At 40.9% G+C, this 20,651-nt stretch overlaps 1 protein-coding gene across 1 annotated transcript in view; it reads left to right on the forward strand.

Annotated features, from left to right (window-relative positions):
• The window catches only part of luzp2 (leucine zipper protein 2), a 196,704-nt gene that overhangs the window by 164,631 nt on the left and 11,422 nt on the right, over positions 1-20,651 (forward strand). Inside the window, exon 8 of the mRNA XM_043705424.1 lies at positions 4,484-4,594. Coding sequence (XP_043561359.1) covers positions 4,484-4,594 — 111 coding nt within the window. The remainder of the gene's footprint in view (positions 1-4,483; positions 4,595-20,651) is intronic.

Here is a 20,651-nt window from a genome sequence, read left to right on the forward strand (position 1 = left end):
TGTATCCCTCTCCCCCCCCCCCCCCCCCCCCATGCCCCTCCTGCTCATGCATTTGTCCTGACACTCCTTAAATGAATCTACTGTGCCTATCTCTACTACCTCAGCTGCAATGTGTTTCAGGCACCTACCACCCTCTGTGTAAAGTACTTTCGGTGTATCCCCCTTAACCTTTTCACCTCTCACCTTGAACGCATGACATCTTATTATTGAATCCCTCACCCTGGGAAAAAGCTTATCTCTATCGACCCTGTCTATACCCTTCATCAATCTAGACCTCAATCAGGTCCCCCCCTTAATCTCCTTTATTCTCATGAAAACAATCCTAACCTACTCAACCTCTCTTCATAGCTGGCACCTTCCATATCAGGCAACATCTGCATAAACCTTCTCTGCACCTTCTCCAAAATGTCCACATCCTTTTGATAATGTGGTGACCAGAACTGTACACAGTATTCTAAATGTGGTGAACCAAAGTCTTGTACAATTTTAACATAATTTTATAAGACCTGCCAGCTACAATTTTAACATAATTTTATAAGACCTGCCAGCTCTTATACTGAATACCACGTCCGATGAAGGCAAGCATACCATATGCCTTCTTGACCACTCTATCCACCTGTGCATCCACCTTCAGGGTACAATAGACCTGAACTCTCAGATCTCTTTGCTCATCAACTTTTCCCAAGCGTCTTCCTTTTTTTTATAGTTCACTCTAGAGTTAGACTTCCCAAAATGCATCACCTCACATTTGCCTGGATTGAACTCTATCTGCCACTTCTCCGCCCAACCCTCCAGTCTATCTATATTCTTCTGTATTCTTTGACAGTCCTGTATGCTTTCTGCTACTCCACCAATCTTCGTGTCATCTGCAAACTTACTGATCAGACCCACAATGCCCTCTTCCAGATCAGAGATGAGAGAGAGAGATGATGAGGAGACTTCATTACTTTTGAAATGTATGTATAACCCTACCATTTTTACTGTTAGAGGAGTCAGGCCATTAGGTTAATCTGATTAGGTCAGTCCACACTTTGGAGCAAAATGTGAGATCTAAAGCTGTCTTGTAGTTGTCTACTCGATGAGAACTCCATTGCAGCCATTATAGCCTCATATCTCACCACCCTAAAAGTTAGAAGCGTGCTCCACGTGTTTTTCCAACTAGCCATCTGTGTGGGACTTCATCAAAATATTCCAAAAATCCAAGTTAATCACATTCCCTTATTCCCTTTACTTACTCTGCCAGGAACATCCTGGAAAAAAAAATAATAGTTTGTGAAACATAATTTTCCATTCATCCAACTAATCAGATCATTATTTCCTATGTGTTGTTATTATTATTGTTTAAAATAGATTCTAATATTTTCCCTAATGCTGATATCAGGCTAACAGTGCTCCATTTTCTCTCTCCCTTCTATCTTAAACATATCTGTTAGGTTGGTCATCTTCCAATCTACAGGCACCATTCCATAATCTGTGAAATTTTGGAAGTTGATCCACTATCTCTGTCACTACCTCTTACAAAGCTCACCAGGTCCCATGGATTCATTGACGTTTAGTCTCAATTCATCCAATATCACTTTTATTTCATTCTGATGAAGAGTCACTTGACCTGAAATATTAACTTTGATTTCTCTCTACAGATGCTGACAGACCTGCTGAGCTTTTCCATGCATTTTTCATGCTTATTTTCTTCAATTCCTCATTCTCATTAGTTCCTTGAATAATTAGCTTCACCCAAACAGATTCTACACCTTGTTCTTTGAATCTACAATCCTCTGTTATGAATATAATGGCCCTGCCTTTTATTAAGATCTCTACGCCATCAATTTTTTAAAACATTTTTTCGTGCAACGTGGGCATCTCTGGCTGAGGGCAGCATTTATTGCCCATCCCTAATTGCCCAGAGGGCAGTTAAGAGTTGACCACACTGCTGTGGGTCTGGAGTCATAAGTAGGCCAGACCAGACAAGGATGGTAGATTTCCTACATTTAGTCAAAAAACAGAAACTCCACACACTACCAAAAATATACATTAAAACTGGGTGTATTTTTAAAAAAAATTAAAATGTCCAGCTGAAAATACTGGTGGATCAGTTAAGTTCAGGGTGGTAAGGAGTTCTCAGTTAACAGAGCACAGATATTGTGAAAATTTAAAATTAGCTTCACCAGGAGCCAATAAAACAGCAAAGAGAGGGACGATTGGTGAATGGGACTCAGTGTGAGTTAAGGCATGGACATGTAGAAAAATTCAATTTATAGAGAAGAGAATATGGGAGAATTCTTCTTAAAAAAATTAATTATTGATTAAATGTTTTCATCTGATCGCCAGAACTGTATCTGGAATTCAAATGTCAAGAATGGCATTATATCATAGAATTGGCAACATTTCTGAATAACCAGGAAGGAAAAGTTTAGAACTAAAGCAAGATTTATAGATTTACTGAAAGTGAAAATATGGGTGAGTTTATAAAATGCTATGTGTGAACTCACATAAGGAAGTGAACAAATTAAGCTATTTCACTTATCAAACCTATTCTCTTCACACTCCATGCATAACCACGTCAATTATGGATTGTTCTAGCCAAGATAGTTCTCTTCATCCTCTTACTAACTCACATGTGAAACTAGACCTATTAACATTTCAATGATTTCCAAGCTGCTTGGTCATTGATGATGTGGAGGTGTTGGACTGGGGTGGACAAATTTTCTAATCACACAACCCCAGGTTATAGTTCAACAGGTTTATTTGGAAGTGCTAGCTTTCGGAGCGCTGCTCCTTCATCAGGCAGCAGGACAGTAAGACACAGAATTTATAGCAAAAGATTACAGTTCCGTGCAACATTTCAGTTATATCCTTCAGTTTCGTGAAATGAGTTTTGTCTCAATCTATCTTTTCCCTGCAAAAATAAGTTGAATTGCCATTCTCTATCTTCGCAACTCACTTCAATAAGACCTGCAATCACCCTATTATTCTTTTAGTTCTTTACAAGGTAGGAACATTAGAATCAGATTCTTTTTTTTTTCCACAGTTCTCAAACAACTGTTCCAGTATCTCTGGAAACTACTTATTAATATCCAGAAGAAGATCATTAATTTCTTCCTTCATTTCTTCCCCCTCTAATGCAATCCTTCTGACATAGAAGCTTTCAATCTTTTGCCGGTTTGATGGGCCGAATGGCTGCCTTCCAAGCTGGATATTGTAATTCTATATATACCACCACTTGTGGTTAATTAAATAACAAGTAAACCTGCAACATTTGTGAAATTCATGATTTTCATGCTGTTATAATGATTTCCAGGGCAGGTTGAAATTTGGTATTGATAGCTTTGAACAACAAGATTAGCAGGCAGGTAGTAGTATGCAGGTACTATTTTCCCTAGGAATTAACGTATCCATGTAATGCCATTAATGCAGCAGTATGTGCATGGATTTCTCCCTTACCTACCCTTCCAACTGTATTTCATATAAAGTTAGGTTAGCATATAAGTATTGGTTAGAGAGAAACATCACCTTATCTCCAACATTTTAAATATTAATAATAGCAACCAACTTCATCCAAAGATAACATCCATCCCAAGTCACTTGAACCACAGCCAGCAATATTTCATTTAAACATGCAAATCATGCAGACAGTGTGAGTAAACCAAGTACATCAAGATGAGCACATTATGCTGAAATTAATTAAATCTACTTTTAATCAACTCCACATAATCGTATGTGCAAACCCCTCACAATGCTCTATTATATTAATGGATATTAGTTTCTGTGTTTCTGTCAACATTTACGTGCAAAAGAAGCATTGACTGGTTTTGGTTATTTTATCTCTAGAGATGTCTGAGGGTAGATAGGCATAATGTGTTGTCAAGCTCAAATATTGGGCTTTAATAGGAATAATCTGTCTTGTGTCTTTGATTATTTGATTGTGTTTCCCTTTACATTTGTCAGGTCAGTAGAAAGGAAGACTGTCGCCCTTTAACCGAAAAAAAAATTACCACACTCCCAGTATCATATTTTGAAACCTGTCAAGTATTTTATTAAAAAGTGACCTATTCAGGAAGATTGTGTGGCAATCACCAATATTATAATCTGGTCAGAGTTCATGATTTTCAAATTAATATTTCAGGGGTTGAAGATGCATCGGCTACAAGGTTGTAAACATTTTCTCTAGATCTCTCATTAAATGTGAGTTCCATCTCCATGACTATCAATGGAATAAATCAACCCTGATAAGTTACCGTTCTCGTTTTTGTTTATTTTACTGATCCAAAGGAAGTGTTTCCTTACTGATATTTTAGATGTAAAATAGATGGTTATATTTGTTGGCATAGTGAAAAATGCACTAGTGTCTAAGAATAATAAATAAAATGACCTCCTGCCCTCTGTGCAGCTTATTTTAATTTTCTGTCTCCCCAGAAACATTCAAATGATGAAGAAAAGACCATCATTGAATTTGTTTCCTTTTTCTTCTCACCATCTCTTCTAGCTCCCAGATATCTCCCAGATTGAAAATACCAGCTCACCAAGCAAAGGGGTGTTTCCCAATGTGGCCATGAAGAGTGATGATCAAGACTTAATGGACTGCAGCTCTCACAATGTAAGATCAACACAACATAGGATCCAATGTCAATTTGTGATTGGAAACATAATTTAACAGATGACTTTGTTTTAAGTTGCTCACTGAGTAGGCAAATAAGGTATCAGCAATGTGAAATTATTTCTTTCCATCTCAACACTATATGATCTATTCAAGTGCTTATTCTGTGCAGACAGAACTGTGAACTGGGGAGAAAGTGAATCTGTATCAAGTCTATGGATCTGCTTTCAAAGACCTGTAAATAATCTTCAAATGACAACTCTAGGTTGTACACAAAAGGTGAGCTGATTTCAGGTTTGGTGAAAGTGAGGACTGCAGATGCTGGAGATCAGGGTCAAGATTAGAGTGGCGCTGGAAATGCTCAGCAGGTCAGGCAGCATCCAAGGAGCAGGAAAATCGATGTTTCAGGCAGGAACCATTCATTCCTGATGAAGGGCTCATGCCCGAAACGTCGATTTTCCTGCTCCCCAGATGCTGCCTGACTGGCTGTGCTTTTCCAGCACCACTCTAATCTTGACTCGATTTCAGGTTTGATCAAGTAAAGATCTATTCACAGAAAGGCAGAATTTCTAAGTGTAGAATAAAGCCATTCAGACCATCATGTCTACTCTGGAACTCCGAGTAAGCATTGCACCCAGTACTAATCATTTACCTTCTCCCCAGTATCCCACACATTCTTCTTTTCCCAATTAACATCTAATTCCCCCTTGACTACCTCAATTGAGCCTGTTTAGAACATAGAACAATACAGCGCAGAACAGGCCCTTCGGCCCTCAATGTTGCGCCGACCTGTAAACTATTCTAAGCTCATCCCCCTACACTATCCCATCCTCATCCTCCACTCTTTCAGACAGTTCATATTCCTTTTGCCTGAAATGTCAACTCTCCTGCTCCACGGATGCTGCCTGACCTTCTGTGCTTGTCTAGCACCACACTTTTTGACTCTGACTCTCCAGCATCTGCAGTCCCCACCTTCTCCTAATTTAAAACATTATCCCAATTCTAACACAGAACCAAACCTTTCTCTCACATTCTGAGTCCAGGCTCTCTTAAGAGAACAACTCTAACAAGCTGATGAGCCAGCAAGCTTGGATAAAGAATATACAACTGGATACTATGGTAGGTGAATTAATGTTCTCCAGACAGGAGGTCTGATAGGTCAAACAATCTGTCATCAGCTCTCCCATTGTTTATATTATCAATAAACAAAAAGTGAGGGGTGGGGCAGGTTTCTTGCAATGTAAGATCTCTTTGAGACATAATAAGAAATACTTTGCAAAAAAACCTGCTGCAACATAAGCCACTTTGGTTCTCACAAGCTGCCTCAGTTTTGTAATAGATTTGATTGCTTTGTCCATGTTGTGGGAGCTGTGATCATTTCCTGCTGACTGTTCAAGGCATGAACAGTGGAGTGCCTACAGACTGATTAAAACTGTACAAAATCAGGAGCTACAGACACAAATAGGAAAATGACACATTGTCTGTCTTGCTTCCACTGCGTGATCTGTAGGCCATTACTTTACATTTGTAAATGTCAACCAAAGCCATGTCATTTGCCTCAAAGCAATTAGCATAAAATACTCATCTGTCAATGATGGAATCATCGACTGAAATCTCACTTGTAGGCATCTTGTTCATCTCTCCTCACCTATAATTAGCATAAAATGAAATAAAATAAGGTGCTTAGGTATGATTGTGCATAACAATGTCGTGACAAATCAGCGCACAAGTGAAGGCTGCAGGACTGTGAGATGTAGGAGCAAAAGTAGGCCATTTAGCCCAACAAGCTTCCCCCTCCTCTTTTGGGAGGTGATGACCGAGTGGTATTATCATGATGCTATCAATCCAGAGACCCATAATATGCTGTGGAGATCTGGTTTTGAACCTGTCATGGTGCCTAATGGAATTTGAATTTAGAGCATGGATTGCAACAGTTCAAGAGGTCAGCTCCCCACCAATGTTTCAAGGGCAACCAGGGACAGGTTGAAAGTGCCAACACAAATGGACAGGGTGGTAAAGAAGGCGTATGGCATGCTTGCCTTCATTGGTTGGGTCATTGAGGATAAAAGTTGGTCAAGACAAGTTGATAAGTAGTTGGCAACTACTTATGTAGTAGCTATATAAGACTTCAGTTAGGCCACATTTAGACTATTATGTGCAGTTCTCATTGTCAAACTATAGGAAGGAGCTCGAGGCTTTAGAGAGGAAGCAAAAGAGGTTTACCAAAATGTTGTCTGCATTGAAGTATTTTAGCTTAAGGAGTGGTTGGACAAACCTGGATTTGCTAAGTTTTCGCTCGAGTATTGGAGGTTGATGGGGGACCTGATAGAAATGTATAAAATTTTGAGATGTATGCATAGGCTGGATAGTCAGTTTATTTTCCCAATGTGGAAATGTCAGATATGAAAGGCCATAGTTTTAAGATAAAAGTGGGAAAGTTTAAAGGAGCTTTGTGAGATATGTTTTTTACGCAAAGGGTGTCAGATGTCAGGAACATGCTTGGGGAAAGTGAGGACTGCAGATGCTGGAGATCCGAGTCGAGAGTTTGTGCTGGAAAAGCACAGCAGATCAGGCAGCATCTGACAAGCAGGAAAATCGACGTTTTGGGCATAGGCCCTTCATCAGGAATCCTTCAGGTATGCCTAATTAAGAGCTTATGCCCGAAATGTTGATTCTTCTGCTCCTTGGAAACTGCCTGACCTGCTGTGCTTTTCCAGCACCACACTCTCAGCCAGGAACACGCTGCTGGGGAAGTGGTAGAAACAGATATAAAAACATAATTTAAGAAGCATTTTGATAGACACATGAAAAGGCAGAGAATAGAGGTATAAATACCATGTGTAGGCAGATGGGATTAGTTTAGAATAGCATCATGGTTAGCACAGACACAGTAGGCTGAAGGGCCTGTTCCTGTGCTGTACTGTTCTATATTGTATTTATTGTGTGAATATCTCTTTTTTTTCTTACTGCACTTGGTTCTTTTGCAACTCACTTTATATCCAACCCCTCTGTTATTGTAACTTTTACAAGTGTGAACAAGTTAGTATACGTGCACAGCAAGTAATCAGGAAAGCTAATAGTAAGATATAGTTTATTGTGAGGGGAGTTGAATGCAAGAGCAGGGAGGTTATGTTTTAGTTATAGAGAGCTTTTGTGAGATTGTAACTGGGGTGCTGTGTCAACGTACTTGCAGAAGGATGTTGATGCATCAGAAGTACTGGAATGAACAGATTGCCTTATGAGGAAAGATTAGGCCTGTATCCTCTGGAGTTTAGAAGAGTTAGAGGAGACTTATTAAAAGGTACAAAATCTTGAGAGGACTTAATTAGTTGAAGGCTGAAAGGATGTGGCCTCTTGTGGGAGAAACTACATGAGGGGTCACAGTTTAAAAATAAGGGACTGCCCTTTTAAACAGAAATGAGAAAACATGTTTTTTCTCTCAGAATCTTTGGAATTCCCTTTCTCAAAAGGCAGTAGATGCTGAATCTTTATATATTTTTTGGCAGAGATAGATTCTTGATTACCAAATGGATGAAAGACTATCACAATATGCAGGTTTCGAGCTGAAGCTAAAATCAGATCAGCCGTGAGCTTATTGTATGACAGAGTAGGCTGGAAGGGCCAAGTGACCTCCTCTTGTTCCTTGTTTAGATGTTTCTATGTTCAAAAAATGCTAGCCAACTCAATTCAATTAAAAAACAAATTTAATGAGATTGTAGCTGATCTGTTAAACTTCAATTCCATTATCCTGCCTTTCCCCTCAGCACTTGATTCCCTTCATGATTAAATATCTGTCTATCTAAACCTTGGGCAGAATTCAGGTGACACCAGGTTAGAGTCCGACAGCTTTATTTGAAATCACAAGCTTTCAGAGCGCTGATCTTTTGGCAGGTGAATGTTACTCGATGAAGGAGCAGTGCTCCGCAAGCTTGTGATTTTAAGTAAACCTGTCAAAGTCTAACCGGGTGTTTTCTGAATTCTGACCTTGTCCACCACAGTCCAATACTAGCACCTTCACTTCATATCTAAATCCTGACTATGCATCCTGTGCTGCCCCCTGTGGTAAAGAAGTCTACAGATTGACTGATCTCTGAGAGAATAAATTCCTCCTCAACTGGGAGACACCTTATTGTAAAATTATACCCTCGAGCCTCAGACTATCCAATAAAGGGAAACAACCTCTTTGCATCTATCCTGTGGAGGGGTGCAATGCCAAATCAGTTTTTAAAAATAAATCAGTGTTTTCCAGTGGGATTTGGACTGTTATTAATGCGTGCTTCTATTCAGAACTATTAATACCTCTGCCCCTTCAAATAATTTAGCTGCCTATCTTCCTACCTGCCAATCAAATTAGCCATCTTTACACTGCAAAATAAGATCAGAGTTCTAGAGCCAGTATCAGAACAATTGAATCCATGCCAGAACAGAACAGTCACAATTGTGGGAAATGAAACCACTTTCTGAGTGAGTATTCCAGAAACATATCTTTCTTTGTGTCATTGAACAGCATCCAGAGGGATCACACCATTAAAGATGGGATCTGATCACCTTTAAAATGAAGAATGCTATGAAATTATCTCTTCGTAAATAAAAAGAACTAACCTTTGTGCAGTTGTTTAGCAATGTACATGCAAGCTACATTTTCAGAAAAGCTCTTGACAACGTATTTAATTGTGGGCATAAGTAATAAAATAGATTGAACAATTACAAATAAATGCAGTCTATGTAATGAACTCTAGCACAATATTTACAAATGTACACGTTCGTAAAAGAATTACAGTTTGATCTGCAAGCATTTATTAAGAACAGGAATAATATGTAGGCTGTTCTACAAGCATAATTTATCTGCATGCTTTGTGGTAAATACTGACATGCACATAAAAGCTTCTCAGTTTTACTATAGTTGGCAATAATTGTAAGTGGTTTCAAATAGATCCTTGCATCAAATTGTCTTTCTTTCCAAAAAAAAATGTTCATCCTGGCTGTCATATTTCTGTGTAACTTCCAACATCTTAAAAAATGTAATTATTGCACTCCCCAGCACTTGTCTTGATCATAAGGAAGAAAGCAATAATTTTCTTCATTCTTTTAATAGATTTTGTTTTACAGATACCTGATGGTACTTTCAATGTATTCCTGTTTATTCGTTGTGCACTCAGTACTGGCATTTAATTTGTGAGTCATGTGTAAAGACTTTGCAGTATGGCTCTGTAAATTAGGCATAAAGTTCATGACCACATTACATTCACTCTGTTAGTCCCCTAACTGTGTACAGTGTGCTAAGTTTCAACACGGATCTAAGTTGCAATTTCCCCCCAACATCCATTGTGGTTATTCTCTGCTTTAAATTACCTTAAATTTGCCTCTCCTGTAGTGTTACCAAGAATTTAATCCCACCCGCTTTACATTTATTTTTCCTTATACTCCATGAAATAACTGCACAGAGTGTCAGTATCCCATTAACAAGTCACCTTTTTCTACACATGCACAGTACATGGGCTCTGTCCAATCAGCTCAGAGCCAGTCCCTAGACAAGGGAGATTCTCGGATTCTCCTGTTCAATTCCGTCAGCCAGAGCTCCCTGATGAGCCCAGGTTAACAACCCCAACTGTGGATCTCATAGTCACTGAGATCCACCTGGCCCTTGTTCCAATCACTGCACTCCCCGAGCTAACATTCCTACTTCGAGCCTCAATCGAGTTGCAACTAATTCAATATGTGATCAGTCTTGTCTTCTTCTGGTCAAGCATTTGGTCTATGTTGCTTCAGCCCCCTTAAGCCTCGTACCCTTTAGTCCTCTGTGATACGTCCACTGTTCACTCATTATCCTCTTTTTTGCACCATTAGCAACTGCTATTGCAGAGGCCCTGACCCTACGTTTTGCAACACCCCTTTGAGTTTCCTCTGCCCTTGTCATTTCCTGCTTTTAGAAGGTTTACAGGAATTTATTTTTATTTATTCATTTTCGTGATGAAGGCGTTGCTGGCTAAGTAGCATTGATTGCACATCCCTAATTGCCCAGAGGGCGGTTATGGGTCAACCACATTGTTATGGATCTGAAGTCACATGTAGGCCAGACCAGGTACAGATGGCAGTGTCCTTCCCTAAAGGACTTTAGTGAACCAGATGGGTTTTTCCAACAATCAACAATGGATTCATGGTCAAAATTAGACTCTTCAATTCCAGTTATTTTTTTAAAAATTCATATTCCACCATCAGCCGCGGCAGCATTCAAAGCTAGGTCTCCAGAAGATTACCGGTGTTTCTGGATTAGCAGTCCAGTGATAATACCACTAGGCCTTGCCTCCCCATATATCCTTCTCACCACCTCCAAACAACATTCTGTCTGTTCTTCCTTTTCCCCACCCTGAGACTCTCATCAGTCTGAAAGGTACTCTGCAGATACAGTTTGGCCTTGTTACTTGGTTCTCATTGAGACTTATCCATTGTGTGGGTTTGACATTGAAGTACCACATTTTTAAAATTAACGTACAGGATGTCGGCATCACTGGCCAGGCCAGCATTGATTGCCAATCCCTAATTGCCCAGAGGAAAGTTAAGAGTCAACTAGGTCTGGAGTCACATGTAGGCCAGACCAGGTAAGTGCATCAGTTTCCCATTAATGAACTTGATGGGTTTTCTTGGTCACCATTGGACACCATTACTTCCAGATTGTAATTGAATTCAAATTCCACCATCTGCTGTGGCTGGATTGGAACTCCGGTCTCGAGAATATTACCAGGATAAGTAGTCTAGCAGTAATACCACTAGGCAATTACCTCACCATACTGGTTTAATACATTAAGCACTGGTACATCTTATCAGAAAACACTAGAATTTTTATTTTCAAGTCATTCATAGGGTGTGAGCGTTATTGGCTGGGGCAGCTTTTAATGTCAGCTTAGGTATCTTAAGAACTTGCCTCTTGAACTGCTGCAGTCTACTTGGTGTTGATGGAAGTATAATGCCATTAAGGAAGAAATTTCAGGATTTTGACCCAGCAACACTGAGGAATGGTGATACATCTCCAAGTTGGGATGGTGAGTGATTTGCAGGGGCACTTGAAAGTGTTCACATGTATCTGCTGCCCTTGTCTTTTGAATACCTGGGGATGGGTTTGGAAGGTGCTGTTTCAGGAGCCTCTATCCATATTTCAATGTAGTCTAAAACTTCATTGGGTGAGTAGATTAGATTCCCTACAGTGCGGAAACAGGCCTTTCAGCCCAACAAGTCCACATCGACCCTCCGAAGAGTAACCCACCCAGACCCATTTCCCTCGGACTAATGCACCTTAACACTATGAGCAATTTAGCACGGCCAATTCACCTGGCCTGCACATCTTTGTGATTGTGGGAGGAAACCGGAGGAAACCCACGCAGACACTGGGAGAACGTGCAAATTCCACACAGATAGTCGCCCGAGGCTAGAATCGAACCCGGGACCCTGGTGCTGTGAGGCAGCAGTGCTAACCACTGAGCCACTGTGCCGCCCAAGTAGTTTTACAATTGTAGCTTGATTCCAGCTGGTCAAGTGAAATAAGTTAATGGAAACTCCTATTTTCTTCAAAACTCCGTTGAGTACATTTGCCTAATCAAGTACTGAACATCAATTTGGAGAAAATCTTCGGATTAGTGAATAAGATTAGTGAACAGCTTGATCGTAAAATGAATAATCTTGGTTGGAAGAATAGCTGTCTTACAGAAGTATGTTTTGTAGAACCTCTCGTATGGAAGAGCTTTGATGTAGACTTTGAGCTAACAAGGTAAATCTCCCTAGTCTTTGTCACTCTCCAGGGAAAATTGCAGGCATGCAAAAGCTCATCTTACTTTTTCACAATAAAACTGCTTGAATCAAAAGTATGTAAAATGCTTATAGAACTTTCATGAAATATCATGTAGCTTTGGAGAACGAATCACAGTTCAATTGAGGTTCTGAGGAGACATTTCAGCTCGGGGAGCATGAACGAACAAACAAAGCTCCTCGGATTAGATTTTTTGGCAGCAGTGGAGGAGAGGCAAAGGTGATAATTTAAAATGGAGAAAAGTTAGAATAGATGTAGGGAGGAAATTGCAGCTGAGGCCCAGGTTAAAGCTCACAGCATTACCCACCGTGAGGAAATAACAGCATGAGTATAATGTGGTTATAAACTTCGTACCTAATTTACAGAACCACAACAGTAAGGTCATTATGTATGACTCAAGAATTTAATGCCAACTCCGAAAGCACAAAGAACAAGTAAAAATAGATTGAAAGCACAGTCAGATATCTGCAATACAAAATCTAAAAGAATAAATAAAATTATTGCTTTTGTCTTTATGATCTCAAAAAATGACAAAGAGAAAAAGCCTCTGCATTGAGTAAGCTACGAAAAGAGTTGAGAACAAAGTCCTTATATAAAGACAAGGACCATTTGACTGGTAATTCAATAACAATGGATAATGGGAAGTGTGGTCCTGAGTGTGCTGATATGATAAGCTTCTTTCCATACAATACAGGGGAAGAATTAGGCCATTCAGCCCACTGACCCTGCTGCACCATTCGATCATGGCTGACATGTTTCTCATCCCCATCTTTCTGCATTCTCTCTGCAACCCTTGATCTGCTAGCTAATCCAGACCCGATCTATCTCTGCCTCAAAGACGCTCAATGACTTGACCTCCACAGCCTTTCTGTGGCAATGGTTCCACAGATTTGCCACCCTCCGACTGGAGAAATTCCTCCTCATCTCAGTTCTAAAGGATCCTTCCTCCACTCTGAGGCTGTGCCCTCTGGTCCTAGTCTTTCCTACTGATGGGAACATCTTCTCCACATCCACTTTATCCGGGCTCTCAGTATTCTGTAAATTTTACTGAGTTGATTAGATTAGATTACTTTAGATTACTTACAGTGTGGAAACAGGCCCTTCAGGATCCTTCCTCCACTCTGAGGCTGTGCCCTCTGGTCCTAGTCTTTCCTACTGATGGGAACATCTTCTCCACATCCATTTTATCCGGGCTCTCAGTATTCTGTAAATTTTACTGAGTTCCATTGAGGTTTGTAGCTGCAGATTGCAACAATAGAAGAATATTTTGTGTAACCTCTCTCTCTCTCACTGAGGAAGCTTGAAATGTTAGCCTCTTGTATGACTGACAGTGATCCCGCAGAGATGAGCCTATAAAGGATTCGGAGGGAGCTAAGAGGGAAGGGGAATTTGATTAAGCAAAATACAACCAAAAAGTATAGTGATCAAGAGTGGGACAATTAGAATGGAAGAACATCAAGATAAGGTAATATTCAATGAGGGCTAACTGGGCAGCACAATGTCTCAGTGGTTAGTGCTGCTGCTTCACAGTGCCAGGGACTCTGGTTTGATTCCAGCCTTGTCTGTAGAATTTGTATGTTCTCCCCGTGTCTGTGTGGGTTTCTGCTGGGTGCTCCCACAGTCCAAAGATATGCAGGTTAGGTGGATTGGTCGTGCTAGATTATCCATGGTGTGTAGGGAAATGTAGACTTTTTGGAGGGTGCAGACTTAATGGGCTGAATGGCCTCTTTCCTTACTGTAGGAATTCTGTGATTCTAAGAGGGCAATCATGAGGGTAGGCTGATAGAGAGTGGGAAATTGAGAGGGAGGGCATTCAAGGAGATGATGATTAGAAAAGAGATACCAGGTATCTGTGACTGAGTGTGGGGTCACAGTGAAGTCAGAAAGAGCAGTCTTGCATTTCCTGGTTCCATGTTTAAATAAGTAAAAAATACTAACATTTTAAACTTGCTGTTTTGGTGATGTCTTGTTGCTTATTGCCTACTTGGCTTTCCTGAGCACTTTACACTGTCTCAGTACTGTCAGTAGGATTAACCCAACTAAAAATAACTGGTTTTTAATTGTCTGAACCACTGATGACGTTCTCATTTCTGTTCTGTTTTCAGTGTTTGGTTTAATGTAAATTAACATATCTCAAGCAGAGTACGTATTGAAAAGGGACATTTAAAGGGCAGATATTTTATGAAATTGGATAGAACACAAAATCAACTCATCCCAATCTGCATATTATTTTTAGTGAAGGCGATGACCTGACTCTCTCACTGAACAGAAGAGATTGATTTATAATGAACTAACCATTGTGTTTATAATTGTTGCACTGATCTTTCAACTCTGTATTCTGAACTGGTGTGTCAGGAGAAAGGAAATGCTATCAATAATTAGAACCAGATTTCAAGAGCAAAGAGAGTGTAAAAATAATTCGGACGATAAAAATGTGCAGTTTTCTCACTTTAGAACATAGAACATAGAACAATACAGCACAGAACAGGCCCTTCGGCCTACGATGTTGCATCATGAGTTTGTTTCAAAGTATTTCACACCCAGGGATTTTTTTTTTTGGATTGTAGTCATTGTTGTAACATGGAAAGCACGGTAGGCAATCTTGTGCACAGCAAGATCCCAAGACCAGTACTGTGAATGAATGACCAGATAGGGTAGGTGCTAATTGAGAAATAAATGTTGACCAGGTAAACTCTGCTGCTCCTCTACAAATTATGCTGTGAAATATTTTATGATCCCCTTCATCATAGTTTTAACATTGCACTTGTTAGTCAGTATCCCCAACAGTGCAACACACTCTCAATATTGCATTGTAGTGTATCTGGCAGGAGTAAGGCTGGAACTCATAGCCATCTGACTTGAAGGGAGCATCTTTAACACGTATCATTTCCTGAATATTCTATCATATATATATAAGCATCACTGTCAGAATTACTTAAATCCTGCAAACTAATCAATCTGGTTACAGATCAATATACTATTTTTTAATTCAGTCAGGGGATGTGGGCATCATCATGTGCCAGCATTTATTGCCCATCCCCAGTTGCCCTTGAGAAGGTGATGGTGAGCTGACTACTTGGATCGCTATTAGGGAGGGAATTCCAGAACTTTGACCCAGCGATAGTGAATGGCGATATATTTCCAAGTCAGGACGGAAAGTGGCTTAGACAGGAATTTGCAACTGGTGATGTTCCCATGTCTGTGCTGCCCTTGCCCGCCTCGATGATAGTGGGCTGTGGATTTGAAAAGATGCATCTAAGAACCTTCGGTGAATCTCTACAGTGCATCTTGTATCAAAGTACAACAAGGAATAGTACTTTTTTTAAAAACATGAAGGCCATTTTAACTAATTAATCCAGGAAAATACTATTGTGCACCTTAAAGAAGTTTATAAAATCATAAGGGGTATTCAGAGGGTTAGTGATAGGTATCTTTTCCTTAGGATGGGGGATTTCAAGGCTCATGGCACATTTTTAAGGTGAGATGAGAGAGATTTTAAAAAGTCACCAAGGGTAACTTTCTTACACAGAGGGTGGTTCACGCATGGAATGAACTTCCTGAGAAAGTTGGGCACAATTACAACATTTAAAAGATATTTTGGATAAGTACATGAATCGGGAATGTTTGGAGGGATATGATCCAAGCACCTGGAGGTGGGACTAATTTAGTTTGGGATTATGTTGGGTACAGACTGGATAGACCAAAGGGTCTGTTTCTGTGCTGTATGGCTCTATGATGCTATCACTTTGTGTTTATATCACCACTTACCTACAAAATACAAAAGAGGAGAGGTGATGAACTAAGTAACCAAAACATTTCAGTAAGATCTGGCTTTTATGTTTTGGACATGACATGCAGCACTACAGTCAGTGTTCTGAGTCTGGATTGACAAAACTCATTCAGTGAGCACCGAGAGGTCTGACCATCACTCCTGAGAGGCAGCAATCTTATCAGGTCACTTGTCAACATTTTGACAAGATCTTTTCATGGTCACTAGTTCAGATAAAATAAGAAAAGAGTTATGTTGTTGAATCTAATGCCCATCGAAACTCCTTTGGCTGCGATTACAATGTCAGCCACTCAGGATGAGCAGAAGAAATTTTCCCCCAGCATTAAGACTAAAATCGAGTCTCTTGGGTTTGCAGCTGCTTGACTGCTGGAACGCATTGTTTATAGCGATGCTGCTTTCCTTCAAAAAGAAAAGTTTCATGAAATAACATTCAAAGAGTGAATGCAGATGTGGTCGGCAGATAATGTAGGAATTCAAAGTTTGTGAGAAGATTTGTAGCTCGGGTGCTCGTTGTTGTGGTTCTGTTCACCGAGCTGGGAATGTGTGTTGCAGACATTTCGTCCCCTGTCTAGGTGACATCCTCAGTGCTTGGGAGCCTCCTGTTCATATCTATTGACAAAACTCTAGCCAGAGAAACAATAGCCAACCTGCTGGACATACAGAACAGACAACAAGACGGGGAACCTATCAACAAAGACTGCATACTCAAATTACTGGGCCTGTGCCTCACAACACACTTCACATTCAACAACCAAATATATGAACAAATCAATGGCACACCCATGGGCTCACCCATCTCTGGACTCATAGCAAAAGTGGTAATGCAAAGATTAGAACAAACAGTCTTACCGCAAATTCAACCCAAACTCTGGGTCAGATATGTGGATGACACCTTTGTAATCAACAAAAAAACACAGAAATAGAGAACACACATGGAATCATCAATGCCACACTCACAGGAATCCGATTCACTAGAGAGGAAGAAAAGGACAACCAACTCCCATTCCTAGACGTGATAGCACAGAGAACACCGAACGGAGAATTCACCACAAAGGTATACAGGAAAGGCACACACACAGACCAAGTCCTGAACTATGAAAGCAACCACCCCAACACACACAAAAGAAGTTGCATCAAGACACTGTTCAAAAGGGCTGAAAATGTGTTGCTGGAAAAGCGCAGCAGGTCAGGCAGCATCCAAGGAGCAGGAGAATTGACGTTTCGGGCATGAGCCCTTCTTCAGGAATCCTGAAGAAGGGCTCATGCCCGGAACGTCGATTCTCCTGCATCTGCAGACCTCACTTTCTCCTCGACCATTCAAAAGGGCCACAAGACACTGCAGTACACCAGAACTTCAAAAAGAGGAAGAAGAACACCTCTACAATGTATTCGCCAAAAACGGATACCCGCGCAATTTCATCAACAGATGCCTAAGAGAAAGACAACGGAACAAGGACAATGCCGCAACCCAAAGGACTAGCCACACTACCATACATCAGGAGCATTTCAGAACTGACAGCCAGACTACTGCGACCACTAGGACTTATAACAGCACACAAACCAACAGCCACCCTCAGACAACAACTCACCAGAACGAAGGACCCGATACCCAGCATGAGCAAAACTAATGTAGTGTACAAAATCCCATGCAAGGACTGCACAAAACACTACATAGGACAAACAGGAAGACAGCTAACGACCCGCATCCACGAACTTCAACTAGCCATGAAACGACACGACCAGCTATCCTTAACCACTATAAATGCCGGAGGAAACATCAGAGAAGTGCTTCACAGGAGGCTCCCAAGCACTGAGGATGTCACCTAGACAGGGGACGAAACGTCTGCAACACAAATTCCCAGCTCGGCGAACAGAACCACAACAATGTAGGAATCTGTACTGAAAACAAAAAGATGCTGGAGATCACAGCGGGTCACTCAATATCCATGGAGAGAGAGCAAGCTAACATTTAGAGTCTGGATGTCTCTTCATCAAAGCTGACGTGAAGTGTAGGGGGGAAGCATTTATGTAATTGGGGGTATCGCGGGGAAGGGTTTGGTGTGCTGAGGGAGAAAGGGTATGATAGTTCAGATTAACTGGTCAGAATGTGAGAGTGGCAGAACAATGGTATGTCCACCCATTGACTGGAAAGAACTGACAGGCCCACTGGAGTGGAGAGAGAGGAGAGAGGACATGGTGATAGAGAATGTAACAGGTGAAGCTAAAAGAGATGGAAGGAATGGGGTTAGGTTCACAATCTGAAGGTGTTGAACTCAATACTAAATCCAAAAGTTTGTAAAGTGCCTAATGTGGAGATGAGATGTTGTTCCTCCAGTTTGCCTGTGATTCGCTTACTCTGAACTATCAACACCCTTTCTCCCTCAGCAATCACCCCCCACCCCCACCCCACCTCCAACTCCCATCCCTCCACACTTCACAGCAGCTCTGATGAATCATCTAGCCTGGAAATGTTAGCTTGCTCGCTCTCTGTGGCTGCTGTCTGACCCGCTGTGATCTCCAGCATTTGTTTCAGTTCTGGTAAAGATAAGCTGTAGCTATAAGATTTGATCAAGATGATATAATTTAGCCCAATTTCTAAGCGCTAAGCAGGCTGGTAAATATTCAACTTGGCCCCAACATTTTACAAATACCTGACTTGACACTCTAGCTTGATAGCTGTGTTCAATGGGTATCTAAAATTAAACACAGATCTGTAGATTCTGAAGGTTTAGAAGAAATTGCTGGTGCATCTCAGCAGGTCTGGCAGCATCAGTGGACAGTGAACATTTTGACTCTTCTTCAGAGTTGGATTTGACTCTGTTTTCTCTACACAGATGCTGCCAGATCTGCTGAGTTTCTCCAGCAATTTACACTCAATGGATGTCTACTCTACTATATCTTAAATTCATCCAACAATTCCAGTTAGTATTACAAAGAAAGATGGATTAAATTCAATTGATGTTGCTAGCCACTTCACTATCTTCCGCCCACAGCCTCTGCCACCTAGAAAGGCAAAAATAGCAGGTGCATAAGAATGCCACCACATGCATATTCCTCTCTGACCCATTCACCATTCTTACTGAGAACTGTATTGCTGTCACTTAAATGTCACTTGGCCAAGATATTTGGCCCCTCTTGCTTCTGTACGAGCATCACACATACTGCAGTAGTTCCAGAGGGCACCTTGGCACCATCTTCTGAAGGGCAATTAGGGATGGATAAGAATCACTTATCTTGTCAGAGGCCCTCATAAAAGGATAAACAAAAAAAAATAAAAACCTGTTTTCAAGATGTTAGTGTCATAGAGGCATTTGCTTCTCGCAATATGAGACATGAATCTGGACCGAAAGATTTAATTATTTTCTGACATTACAATCACCTTTGAGGAGTCATTATCGAGGCATCAAGTCCTAGAGATCTATAGCAGAGGAAAAAAAGCCCTTCGGCCCATTGAGCCACTGCTGGTAATAAACAAATACCTAACTATTCTAATCCCATTTTCCAGTACTTGACACATAACCAAGAAAGAAAGGTTCACTAATGTGAGAGTCATAGAGTCATAGAGATGTACAGCATGGAAACAGACCATTCGGTCCAACCCGTCCATGCCGACCAGATATTGCAACCCAATCTAGTCCCATCTACCAGCACCCGGCCCATATCCCTCCAAACCATTCCTATTCATATACCCATCCAATGCCTCTTAAATGTTGCAATTGTACCAGCCTCCACCACATCCTGTGGCAGCTCATTCCATACACGTACCACCCTCTGCGTGAAAAAGTTGCCCCTTAGGTTTCTTTTATATCTTTCCTTGTAAATCTTTTCTGAACCCTTTCAAGTTTCATAACGTCTTTCCGATAGGAAGGAGACCAGAAATGCACGCAACATTCCAACAGTAGCCTAACCAATGTCCTGTACAGCCGCAACGTGACCTCCCAAGTCCTGTACTCAATACTCTGACCAATAAAGGAAAGCATACCAAACGCCTTCTTCACTATCGTATCTACCTGCGACTCCACTTTCAAGGAGCTATGAACCTGGACTCCAAGGTCTCTTTGTTCAGCAACACTCCCTAGGACCTTACTATTAAGTGTATAGGTCCTGCTAAGATTTGCTTTCCCAAAATACAGCACCATGCATTTATCTGAATTAAACTCCATCTGCCAATTCTCAGCCCATTGGCCCATCTGGTCCAGATCCTGTTGTAATCTGAGGTAACCCTCTTCGCTGTCCACTACACCTCCAATTTTGGTGTCATCCACAATCTTACTAACTGTACCTCTTATGCTCACATCCAAATCATTTATGTAAATGACGAAAAGTAGAGGGCCCAGCACCGATCCTTGTGGCACTCCACTGGTCACAGGCCTCCAGTCTGAAAAGCAACTCTACACCACCACCCTCTGTCTTCTACCTTTGAGCCAGTTCTGTATCCAGGTGGCTAGTTCTCCCTGTACTCCATG

Source organism: Chiloscyllium plagiosum, chromosome 16 (assembly GCF_004010195.1).
Source record: "Chiloscyllium plagiosum isolate BGI_BamShark_2017 chromosome 16, ASM401019v2, whole genome shotgun sequence".
Lineage (NCBI taxonomy): Eukaryota > Metazoa > Chordata > Chondrichthyes > Orectolobiformes > Hemiscylliidae > Chiloscyllium > Chiloscyllium plagiosum.